General features: G+C 37.1%; 1 protein-coding gene across 5 annotated transcripts in view; it reads left to right on the top strand.

Annotated features, from left to right (window-relative positions):
* Positions 1-12,926, top strand: part of ADAMTSL1 (ADAMTS like 1) — a 1,054,626-nt gene that overhangs the window by 577,322 nt on the left and 464,378 nt on the right. The window contains exon 1 of one of the 5 annotated variants that reach the window (XM_066257322.1): positions 3,016-3,159. The exons of the other annotated variants lie outside the window; for them this stretch is intronic. Coding sequence (XP_066113419.1) covers positions 3,097-3,159 — 63 coding nt within the window. The 5' untranslated portion in view covers positions 3,016-3,096. Of the gene's footprint in view, positions 1-3,015; positions 3,160-12,926 lie in introns of those variants that run through there. 5 annotated transcript variants of the gene reach the window in all.

Raw genomic sequence — 12,926 nt, forward strand, 5'->3', positions numbered from 1 at the left:
AGCTCGTCTCAATAATTTACCTCAATCACCATAACCCAAATTGATTTTGTTCTCCTATTTCTGAAGTTGCAGTAAGCTTGGAGTTTGCGCTATCCTGTGTAATGTTCAACTATGCAACTACTTTTCCTTATTTCATGGGGCATCCTCAGCAGGAAGGGGAATACAGTAAGCATAAAGAGCAGAAGCATGAGACACCGTGGTGGGCATCCTGAGCATGCAACGAATGATTCAGAGCTGGACTTAAACATATTGTACTATTGACTACTGAGGTGACCATCTTGCTTTACATTGACACGTCCATCAAAGCCCAAGGCAGAACTCTCTGACTCAATACATATAGACCCAGGGGTCCCCAAACTTTTTACACAGGGGGCCAGTTCACTGCCCCTCAGACCATTGGAGGGCTGGACTATAAAAAAAAATGATGAACAAATCCCTATGCACACTGCTCATATCTTATTTTAAAGTAAACAAAATGGGAACAAATACAATATTTAAAATAAAGAACAAGTAAATTTAAATCAACAAACTGATCAGTATTTCAATGGGAACTATGGGCCTGCTTTTGGCTACTGAGATGGTCAATGCCCGGTTCCATATTTGTCACTGCTAGCCGTAGCAAGTGATAAGACGTGCGCGCTTTCAGAGCCGTGAGGTATGCGTCCAGCATCACCGGAAGTAGTACTGTACGTGAGTATTGACCACCAATGAAAGAGGTGTCCCTTCCTGAAGTGCAGCAGGGGCCAGATAAATGGCCTCAGTGGGCCACATGCCACCCGCAGGCCGTAGTTTGGGGACCCCTGATCTAGACAGTATTTATTTCTAAAGTAGGAAAGAATTTAGACTAGCATACAAATTGCCACCAGTTATTCTCTTATCATACCAATTTTTTCTATTTCTCTACAAATAGTATTGTAGCATTACCATTTTTACTATTGTTCTTTCTCCACAATCTGTTCTTCCCTTTTGATCTGCCTAATGAATGAAGATTATGTGTAAGTTAAGTGGTGTAAATAAAATATTCCACCTTTTTTTACAGAAGTAGTTGGGACTATTTAGCTAATGACTCTGAGAGAAGGAGAAAAAAACAACAACAACCATGTAGCAGAAAATGCTAATGTGTGAAAGGGAGGTATATAATGTAGCTTAGTGACAATTTATTTCAATCAATCCATGTTTTACTATAGTAATGATTTCTGATAACACCAGTCAAGTATCTTTACAGTTACTCATGAATACTCCTTAACTTTTGAGCATTAGCTAGTCTTTGAGAGATTTGGTAAATGACTCTTTATAAAAGAAGAATATCTGTTCTGCATTATGGATTTGTACTATCCATTTTTCTAGGTGAAAAAATGGTGGCTCCTTGTATGCCTTGACTTTCCTAACAGGTTAAACATGGGAATTTTAAAGCTCTTCTGTTTTTAATTGATATACTATAGAAAGTAAGTAACCTGGTCTTGAACAACCTGCTTTTCCTCACCTTTTTGAAAAACAGTACTGCAGATATGTTTATAGGCAGACCTGCCTGTATTCACATGCCTATTATGGCTTCATCAGGTTTTCCATATTGCTATATTTCATGCCTCTTGTCGATATTTTTTCATTAATGAAATGGAAGAACATTAATTCTAAACATCTTCTACCTCTACTGTACATATTTCTCAGCTATCAGATCTACCAAGGAAAAACTTCCTCATGAGACACCTATGGAAATGTAAGGCAAAGTTTGCTATCTGATTCTTTCAAAATCTCGATGTACTTAGCAGATAGAAAGAAAGACAGCCTTGTTGGATGCTTGACACTTTTTAAAAACTGGAATAAAATCCTCCTCTGGAAGAGTCAAATCTTGCTTGCTGGTGGATTAACCCAGCTCAGAAGTTTCCTGATCTTCCCTTGGCCTTGTCATCATGTCACTGTTCATTAGCACTTTGTCCGAGTTAGGACTGCACCTGGACGGTCATCTCCTCATCCTGCCCTCTTGCCCCAGTGGAATGAAAAAGACAGTAAAATTCACTTCAGCCTTTTCTGCTGCATTCTAGGAGCTCTGATAAAGGACATGAAGAAGGAGGCTGAAACTGTCCGTTAAAGGTTTTGGGATTAACTGAGGATTTAATTCATCCTTTCTTTCTCTTCCCCTGCTAAAGCAGATAGTTGAGAGTTGGCAGTGTGTCAAAACCAGGCTGTTCCTCAACCCCAAATTGCAGCGCCTCTCATCCCCGCGTCTTTGTTAAGGGCTTCTTTTTAAACTAGTGGATCTAAATTTCTAATTGCGCCTTTAGCCCTAGTAAACCCTGGATGTTTTACACTGTCACTTTACAAAGAATCAGTTTCCTTTTTTTCAGATGAAGTAATTAATACACAAAGTAACTTATGCCACTATTTAGGTTTAGGGAGTAACTTTCAAAAATGTATAGTCTCCCTTTACCAAGTCAAGGGGAAAATAAAGAGCAACTTTATGGAAGAGAAATAAAGCAGTTGTACAGAACACATTTAAAGGGCACATTAAGTCAGGTTTTGTCTGTGACTCTTTCCCTTTATGGCATATGTTATGTATTGACAGGAATTAAGTTTCTCTCCTGAATGGAACAATACAGAGTCACGGGGAGCTACTGTACTTTACAAAGCATTGGACATCAGCACAAGCAAATGGCAAAGAAAAACATATCTCACAAAGAACTAACCAGGTTAGTTAATAGCACAGGGCTTGGCTTCATCTTTTATAATTCTGCAGCTTTTGCATTTCTCTTCTCGTTCTGCTGCGCGCTCTGCTCTCCTTTCTTTTTCGTCCTCCCCCCCCCTTTTTTTTTTTTGCTAGCACTGTTACACTTTCTCTGTCCCCCTGGCTTTGTTATTCAGCATGTCTGATTAGCAGGAGCCTGATTGGCTGGCTGCCTGCTCCGAGAGAGATTCCATTCAGCTTACCCCCCACCCATCCACCTACCCACCCACCCCTAGTCAGGAAATGTGAGCGGGGCTGATGGAAGCTGATAGGCAGGGCTGGAGTGTTAGCACCAGGACTGGATGTGACAGCAGGCAGAGGAGCACTTAGCAGCTTATTCAGTGTCCGATTCGGATTCCGGCAAGGATCCAAGCATGGAATGCTGCCGTCGGGCAACTCCTGGCACACCGCTCCTCTTGCTGGCTTTCCTGCTCCTGGTAAATGTCTTTTCCTTTCTATACATTGCTATTGCCATTTAGTCTGGGTGCTGTTGAGGTGCTGCTGTGTATGTGTGTGGGGGTGTATCTTTATCTTCAAATGACAGGTAAAATAATTTACATGTTTTAAAAAAATCTTTCAGAACTTTAATTCCAACTTCCCAAGCAAAATAAAGTCTGCCAGACTTTGTGGGATTAGTTAGAGGTAGATAATAATATTGAGACATGAAGTTTGGGATAGACTGCACAGAGTTTGTGAGCTGGGACTGTGTAAATGGTGGTATGTATGCTTGGAATTTGGGTGACAGGCGTCCTCAAATCAAACTCACTCACTGTGGTGTTCCTGGAATTTTGTGAGGGATGTGCTGTGGGGGCTTTCCCCCAGTACCTTTTAAGAATTCTCTCTCTGTGAACATGTGCTGTGGAACCAGGTAAAAGAGGGAATGGGAGCCTCTTTGCAGCCAACCCAGATTATAGCTCATAATTACTGCAAGTCATCTATGGATACAAGTTAATGCTGGTATTTATGAATTGAGGATTATGGTCTTTGATCTCAGATCTGCTTTTGAAGGAGAAGAAAATGCTGACTTTCTGTACGGCTGCTTTCCATAGTCACAGTGATAAGATGCTCTGCTCTTGAACATCAGCACACACTGCATTTTTGACTCAAAGTAAATGTTCCATTGTGACTCATACTTGGTTTTATGGGCAGAAAATGAACACTTACTGTCCAAAAAAATCTACACTCAAAATATTAATAGCAATGCACATTTTTTAAACCAGAGTGTTCTGGGCAGGCAGCTTAGTAAACCTCATCTGAAGATTTGATTCCAAAATTTGCACACACTGATTCCAAACAAACGTGATCGTAGCTCTCCCTGTCACATTTATGGCATGCCAGCACTTCTTCAGAAGGCAACAAGGCAAGAAGGGAACTAGGTAAAAAAGCAAAGAATACATAGGTTGCATTGATTTGTCAATGGTGAAGGAATGTTTTGTTCTGATTACACTCTGACAAATTTGATCTGCCCTGTAATTATGAAGAAGGGAAGTAAGCCATTTGTTACAAATTGAAAAACTCCAGGAAGATTCATCAGATAGGGTAATCAGACAATGATTAACTATTTTATACATTCCCACTTATTTGCATGATGGTAGCCAAGAAATCATAATGCTACATTGCAAATGTTGAAAATATAGAAATATATTTTCAAGTTTTTTTTTTTAACAATTTAAAGGCAAACTGAGTTCTAAGCATGAATGGACTGTAAGTTTTAGCTGTTCGGAGGAATATATAAAAAAGCAGAATGTTTAGGTGTGCTTTATGACTAGTGAAGCAAGCAATTTATGAAAGGTGTCTCATTTTTTCCATATGGGACGTGTTACTTATATACACACCGTTAGGTTGCCTTGTCAGTTTTTTCTTTGTGATTTTTAAAAAGTGTGTGTTATTTTGCCATCTAATTGCATCGTAAAGCAAATTAACCAGTACACGTTACTTTTTTGGTATCTTCCATATGAAGTATGATCTCATTTTAGTTTGGAAGAACTTTCCCATTCAGGAATAGATTATTTTTGCCTCCCATTTGGTAAATGCATTATATCCCTCTTTGATATTTTGACTATTCATATGTGTATTTGAGCACATAATGAGACATTTCAGATTTAAAACATAAAACATATTTTGTTATAATGACAACAATTGTGTTGAGGATAAACTAAAATCAAACCCAGGTTTGTTTCATACCTTATTCAAATGAACAGGGATTCTGAGAGTTATGCAAAAAAAGAAAGAGAACGACTTGCGAGTGCCAAGATACACCCGTGTGCAGAGTGATAACAGCATTAGTAATACCTGCCAGGTCCTGTGTGTCTAAACGGGCCAAACACTGGGCCAGTTGTTGGAAAAGCATGACAAACCATTTGCACAATAACCTTGCCGGTAAGACATTTTTAAACCCATTTTACAGATAAGGATATAAGCTTATGTTTGAGAACCTAAATCAAACACGTAATGGAGAGAAAATAACTTGTTTGCTTTGTACCGTGATTATAAAATGTTTAGCAAGGATGGAAGCAATGGCGGTGGTTGATCTGTAGACTGAGATATTTAGACTTTTTGCATCATTTTGTCTATTAGGGATGTGTACAATATTATGGGCACTTATTACACTTACTCATTAACTGCCTCCTTTAACTTTGAAGCCAAAATTCAATGATTGGCCTAAGAGAAAGTGATCTTTAGCCTGATTAGTAGTTGACTTAGAACTAGGACTGTGACACTGTCAGCTCAACCTTCAGTCTGGATAGACAACTTGAACTGGTTGTGTTGTTTTTCCATGGTTCTTTTATATATGACAAGTGTCTGTCTACTCTTGGAATTAATTTAAGCAATTTTAAAGACCCCTTTATCTTAAATGAAAAACAACCTGTTCATTTTGTGGCAAGCCAGTTTTTACTTCAAAACAGGTTTCATATCCTTGAATCCCTGACAGCTGAGCCATCTGTATCAAGACTTGGTTCATGAGTGTGTTCAAATATCAACTGTTGTTCACCAATGTCCTTTCTATTTGGAGCATTATGCCTGAGAAAATGATGTCCCTGTGACTTTCATATCTATTTTAGGTAACCAGCTATATTTTTATGCAAATCACCATAGACTTCACTTTTATTCTGGACACACTAGGACAGTAGTACTGATCAAGAGATTTTCATCCTGATATTAGTGGTCAAATTAAGCCACATAACCCAACTTCCCACGTCTTCCCATCCTACTTCCCTTTTTCATTCTCCCCCTCCTGTTCTTTATTTTTGTCCCAATTGTTTAGCTCAAAAAGAATGTGGCAGAAACCATGACCAGCCCTTGACATATGTGTCCATCCAAACTTGAAGTCAAATCACTTCTTGTCAGAAAGGCATTTAATCAAATTTGCATTTGCTTTTTGTTTCTTTTAAGTGGTTTTAAGCTCTTTCGCCTGCTATTGTGGGAGTTGCAAGAGTAACACTTGGAATTATAATAAAGTACATGTGTTTTTCTGTTGAATTTCTTTTTCTTCTCTGCACTAATTTATACATGGAAACTAGTCAAACACAATAGCCCATTCCCTTCAGTCACTCTGGCACTCTCCTCCGCTATTATCTAAGTGGATCTATCTTGGATGGCGAGACGCACCATTAGCTTGTGGAATGAATGCTAAATCCCTTATTTACAGCAGATTGTGGCCTGCTCCAAGAAGAAAGAAAGAGAGAGAGAGAGAGAGACTGTGCGTGCATGTGTGTGTGCGTGCACACACAAGCACCTTCTTGTAACTGTTCATTCTGTATCTATTGTTTATTATCATGCCTAGATTATCTTTAAATCAAGGATATTTTTTGTGCAAAAATCTGAAAAACATAGTGAGGCATTTCTTTTAAATTATTTTCTTTATGTTTAGTGAAGTTTCTTGTCTAGACATGGTCAGCTGCATATTTGTTTTCTCAGGCCCCTGTTCTTAGTGTCTTGGTCTGTCCAGGACCACTTTCTGGACTCCGTTGTTATTTTCATGTGAACCAGTTCTATTGCTTTATATAAGTTGAGGGAAGTATGTCCAATAGTGGTCACTAGTGAACTACAAAAGAATCCTGTTACACCATGAATTCTTTTCCCTTGGAAGACTACATGGATATTGAAGACTTTTGACAGAAACTTAGAGAATGAATAAATGAATGTATTTGTGCATTTCAATAAGTGTTAATACACGTTGATTTTCCTTTATCAATATGTATGAATAAACCAGAAAACAGCTCTCTGGCATATCATGGGGTACACTGTTACTCAAACCTAGGAGCTGCACAAAGTTTAACCCTCTATCCTTATAACAAAATTAAAGTAGATTTAATTTATGTAATTTTAATCAGTAAAGTGTGGTTAAACCCGTACTTGGTTCTCATTTTTTTAACCCAGTGTATGTTGGTGCATTTTGCACAGGATTTATGTTTGGATGAGATGTGATCTGGTGTTTTGGTCCTCCCCTTTATTATGGCTTAACCAAAATATAATTATAACTCTTTCAGAAAAAATACAGTGTCCTGTGTATTTCTGCATTTTCTGTAACACATACTAGAGTGCCTCATATATTCAGGCATCAAAACTGTGAACTAAATTAAGAGAAGAAGGATTTTATAGAGACTATCACATAGTTCTCTAATTCTCTACATATTTGGTATTTTCTAAATTCATATGTAAAGTCCAGTTTCTTTGGTCAAGTAATAGCCCTATTTTATATGTATCTGTTTCAGGTTTCAGGTATAATTATTTAAGTTTCTCAATCTAAATATTTAAGTTTCCTTCTACTCTTCCTTCATTATGCGTATTCTACTGGTTCTTGTGTTCTCATGAGTAGAGTGATTCAAAAATGACCTCTTCATAGCATGAAAGGTTTTTTTTTTTTTTTTTTTTTTGTGAGAGCATTCCTGGAACTATCATGAGCAACCTACTGGTTAATTGTGTTGAAATAATCACAGGAAAATGTGTCTAAATTAAGTGTTACAGTCTTGCTATTTTTACTAACTTTCATCTTCTAGAGAGCTGGCTTCAAACTTTGTGTTTTCACCAGAATGAGACAAATTCATGTCATTTTCTGTCTAAATCATAACAACCATACAATGTGGTTGAATTTTGGCTTGATTGGCAGTACTGGCTCATGAGCAGCTTAGGACTGGCATACCAGGGTGATGTCAGTCTTAAAGGATCCTAATTGAAGTAGGCCAGCACAGCTGTGTGGGGATCCTGCCTGCTAACTGGGGTAAGCTGTTGCTATCAACCCCTTCTTTCCATGAGCTCAAAATTAAATGACTAAGTCTCCCCAACTCCTGAACTTCAAGATTAAAACCTACATTGTATAAAGCTTAACTTCTGGTTTCTCCTCCCTGGGACCCTGCTAACTGGAGTACCTACCATGCAGGGCAGTTAAAAGTTTTCTGGCCATGTTATGTAGATGTCCTTATGGTAGTAGTGTACAGCCAACAATGACCTCTGGCTTTTTGTTTATTGCATTTCCAGAGGCTCAGTATTTATAATTCAGTTTGAATGTTTCCTGTATTTATTAACAGTCTCCATTTCAGTCATAGAAATTTATCTCATTAATTATTTAACCTTCATTAGGAGATATACTGTAAATGTCTCTGTTTGACTATGCCCATCCCAAATTCCACCAATATATAGCTACATATATAGTCAGCATGTAGTAATTGTTTTTCAGGGGCATAAATACCTAATTGTATTCTCTGTAATGTTTTTAATTGTAACTTCTTCTAGTTCTGTGCTTCCTCCATTTATCTCTGACTCTGCTTCTCATACTGTGCTTACATGTCTGTCTACTCCATAAAGTTGTGGGTGACAACAGAAGGAATGACTTGTTCCTCCCACTTCTCCCAGAATGTCTGATGATTAGATCTCAATAAATGTCTTTTAATGGATGAATAAGAATGACTTGGCAAGAGACAGTGAAAAGGAGATCAACGGCACTTAACAAGGGAAAATGTGAGCATCCACTTCACATAGGAAGTATTTCACTAACCCTGATGTTGGGAAGACCAAGTCAGCAATCTTAATAAATTCCAAAGAGAAGACATCTATTTTGTTTCTTTCTCTTTCTCATAAACATATTCATCCCTACAATAAATAACAATTGAACAACAATCCCTTCTGCTATTGTTAATTCAAATGAATTGTGCACATTTTATTTCTTTTAAAAATTTATTTAGTTCTCAAGTCTTTTCTCTTTTATGAAATTAGTCTTCAGGAAGAAAATAATATTTACATTAGCCACAGTTTTATAAAACTAGAAAGTAATTATAAACTCTCATTTTAGCAGAAATAATGCTATGGAGTCATGATAACTCAGTTCTTTTTAGTACTTGACACAAAGGTAATCTATATTTCCGAGCTTTATCTGTGAGTGAATAGAGCAATATTATTACATTCTAGTCAAAGGATTATAGTTAGTTAGATGTGAAATATGGCACTTCTAAGCCTGACATCTCTCATGTAATCCTCTCTGTACTTCTAACCACTCTCTCCTGCTTACAAGAAGCAGAGATCCTGTGGAGAACTTTAAGATTCTAGACAATGGCAAAGCCACCAAATGGAAGGCTGTGGTCCCTGAGTGACGACATGGAGCAGAGCCCCACACCACCACTCACATAGGGTTACTTTTGTGGACATTCCTTTAACCACAAGCAAAAAATAAACCTTTGTTGTGTTAAACACTGAGAATTGCAGAAAGGTGTTATTTGTTCAACTGAAAACCTTTTTAAATAACATATGATTCTACTTTACAAGCATTCTAGTACTCACTGATAAATTACTGATACATCTTTCCATTTATTATATGGGAAAACTGAAATAAGAAAGTGCCATGTCATCCTTATGGTGATTTAATCTTTGTGGTGTGCAACTTATCACAAACGTAGAGCATGCTAAGTACTTGGGGGTATAGTGGAGGCTAGTTTCCTAAAGCACAACCAACATGGTCAAGGACATAGAACCACACAGACCTAAGGGGCAGGCAAAGAAAACAAAAAAAGAAAAGATACCAAGATGCAGACACCAAGGCATGATACCAATGCCAGTCCAAAGACAGATGTCAGAAACAAAAGGAATGAACAAGTGACAGAGAGGAAGACAGATTCATATATCCAAAGAAAACAAATGTTTCATACAGCAGCATAGGAAGTAGAATATACTTCTTGACTATACCTAGTCTCAAACTATCTTTGATACATTTTGATGACCTAGAAGGTCATGAAAGTGACACTAGTTTTAAAGTGTAACCATCTGGCTGTTGCACTGATTCTATCTCTATGATTGTGGCTCAGTCATATAACTCACTCCAGTTTCTATCTATTCATCCACACACTGTTACCCATTCCATCTACTGCAGGATGTCATGAGAGGCAAACGTAGCATCAGATGTTGAAGTGTCTTGTAAACTTCAAGTGATTAATTAAATGTAAAAATCATTTACTTATCACCAGCTATATACCCACACAGAGTCAGGCTCTATGGAAAATAGATTAAAACACAATCTTGCAATGAGGAGCTTGGTGGTTACTATTGGGCATTGTGTTGTCAGTTTCTAAATGTTTCAAGAAACTCTTCTGTAGGGAATAGTTCTGTGATAGATATTATTATTTTCAATTGCCCCACAAAATGGCTAATCCTGTAACTTTCTGCATCTGTATAGATTCTATCTGTTTAATTCTCTTACACATGTGTAAATGTAAATTGTGACTTTCCACAGACTATTTGTTACTTTATGCATATTATCAAGTCAGTATTTGACTTCAAACATTAATTTTTTCCCAATTTCCATAATTCAGGATATCAATTTGTGCAACAGAACACACTAGAATAGTTTCTTAGTTAAAAGAGATTCTTTAGGAAAAAATTATTCTCAAAGCAAATTCTTATCATTGTGAGAATTACCATTAATTATGTGTGACTAATATCTAGGACCAATTCCCTCTGCCCCGGTATCATTGAAACATCATGCTGGCAGACTTCAGTCTAATGTAGTTTCTACTACATTGTGCTTACTTTATAATAACTGAACATGAAAAAAAAAACTACTTCATTTGAAATTATATTTCTGTAAGTGCAATTACTATAGTAGGTTGCATCTCCTTTCCTCACTAGATTTTTCACTAAAGGTCATATTAAAAATAAACTAATTACAATAAAACCCAAAAGGTCTTGTGCACGGAAAGGGGGATAGTTGAAAGAAAGGAAATAGTAGAAATATCATATATATGAGCATATGCCATTTATAATGCAGGAGATTTATTCCACTTCTGAGGCAAGAAATTGCAGGACTCTAATAGTTTCACCACCTGTGAATTATTTGGGTGCACCTCATAAGCGGGTTCTTTCTTCTATTTGTTTAAAGAAATAAGTGGTATGTTCGCCAATTCTACACTACATTAATTTTCACAGAGTTTCCATTTTCATCTTCATTGCTTTTTCAGATTTTTTTCCAAAGCTTCTGCCATTCTTCATCTAAAGCTTTGGGTATTTTTCCCCTTCAATTTTTGTCCGGGGACTTTCTCTAAGTTAATTCAGTCTGTTGGCATAAATGTTGGGACAAAGGAGGGAAGGAGTGTGATAACCTAAGACATCCTGACATAAATTCCAAGAGCCCCAAAGAAATGAGACAGGAAATTATGAGCCACCTATAATAAATTCAAACTGTCCAATAAAATAAATATACCCTCCTTTGTTCTCATAGTAAGGTATGGTAGGGTGTCCGATTTCTCAGACTACTTTGCCTCCTATAATCTCAGTCACCATTTGAAGTCTGCCAGAGTATTGTTCCAATATTGTACTTCATCAATAGAACCAGAACTGAAAAAGGGTCATGGAAACAAAAAGCATGCCCTACTGCTTGGGTGCTGTAGTGAGATGTAGAGGAAAGTTTTTTAGAAATAGTCTGTTTTTTCATTGTAGTTGCTACAACCATTGATCATTGAGATCCAGTGCAATTTTCCTCATGTGCCACACCTTTACTTTGGGGCTTGTAGCTGGTCTGAGATAACAAACATATTTTGAAATTACTGTTAAAGAGTTAGTTTAATTGACATCTGGAATCCCAGGACATAGGTTTATAGTGGTTTAAAATTAAAAGGAATATTTGAGGTAGCATAAAATGTGACTTCAGTTGACTATGTTATCTTTGAAGGCAGGAGTTTGGATTTTATTGCGTCTTGGATATTTTTACATCCCTAACACCAGAAAAAAAATGTTAAATAAGTGAATTAATTACCTATTCCAGCCAGTTTATTTTGCAGATAATTGAATTTAAAATATAAATGTGTGCCAACAGATTTGAGACCTATTTGCTAGAAACACCAACTAGGTAAGATTCAGATGCTGGAGGCCAAATCTCTTCAGTGTGAGTCCATATTCCTTTGAGAAAGAATGTATTCTCTTTCTATTATACTATGTGGACTCTAAGGCCCTTCATGTAAGAGCCAGGTGAGCTGGCCTTGGTAGATAAAGGTTGAAATGTTGAAATGGCACATTCAGAAGAAACAAATGAACCAATGAAGCTGATGAAAAAAATCAGCTTGAGTAAAAACTCAAGGATTATTGATGGTTTATAAACCTTAGGGTGACATGGCAAAAATAGGAAACTAAAGTCTGTGCAGCTTATCTCTTCTTGTCTCTTGACATAGACTTATATCATATTGGTAAGCTTTATTTCTCTTGCTTTTCATGTCAATGAAAAAATGCGGAAGTGTTTGGTGATAGATATCCGAAATAACGTCATGCAGGACCCTGCACATAATAGGTCTCCAAGAAGTGTTCGCTTCCTCCTGTCAGTGCAGAATTGCATATTTATTGCGCTATGTATAAGGCATTGTGCTAGGTACTGGGTATACTGTGTTGAATAAAACAGACACGGTTCTAAAGATGGGTCTTTTCTACATATAACATCAGAAAGCACTTGGGACGGGGAGGTAGGGAGGAGGCAGGAATTAATTGGCCTGTACTTTCCATTGGTTTTATGTTGCTGTCATGATATTATTTTCTTTAAACTGTGTATTTAACTATTGCTGATGTAAGGGGGTCTCTGCCTAAAGAAATAGACACATTAATTCATTATTTATAGTAATTCAAGAAAGAATGTGTTAGAAAAACTCTAAAGATTTATATTTAAGGTCACTCCTTTGAGTTGTGTCTTTTTTCCCCCCTGGAATCCTCTTTTTTAGTAATACTGAAATCTAAG

This window comes from Saccopteryx bilineata, chromosome 2 (assembly GCF_036850765.1).
Source record: "Saccopteryx bilineata isolate mSacBil1 chromosome 2, mSacBil1_pri_phased_curated, whole genome shotgun sequence".
NCBI classification, from domain to species: domain Eukaryota; kingdom Metazoa; phylum Chordata; class Mammalia; order Chiroptera; family Emballonuridae; genus Saccopteryx; species Saccopteryx bilineata.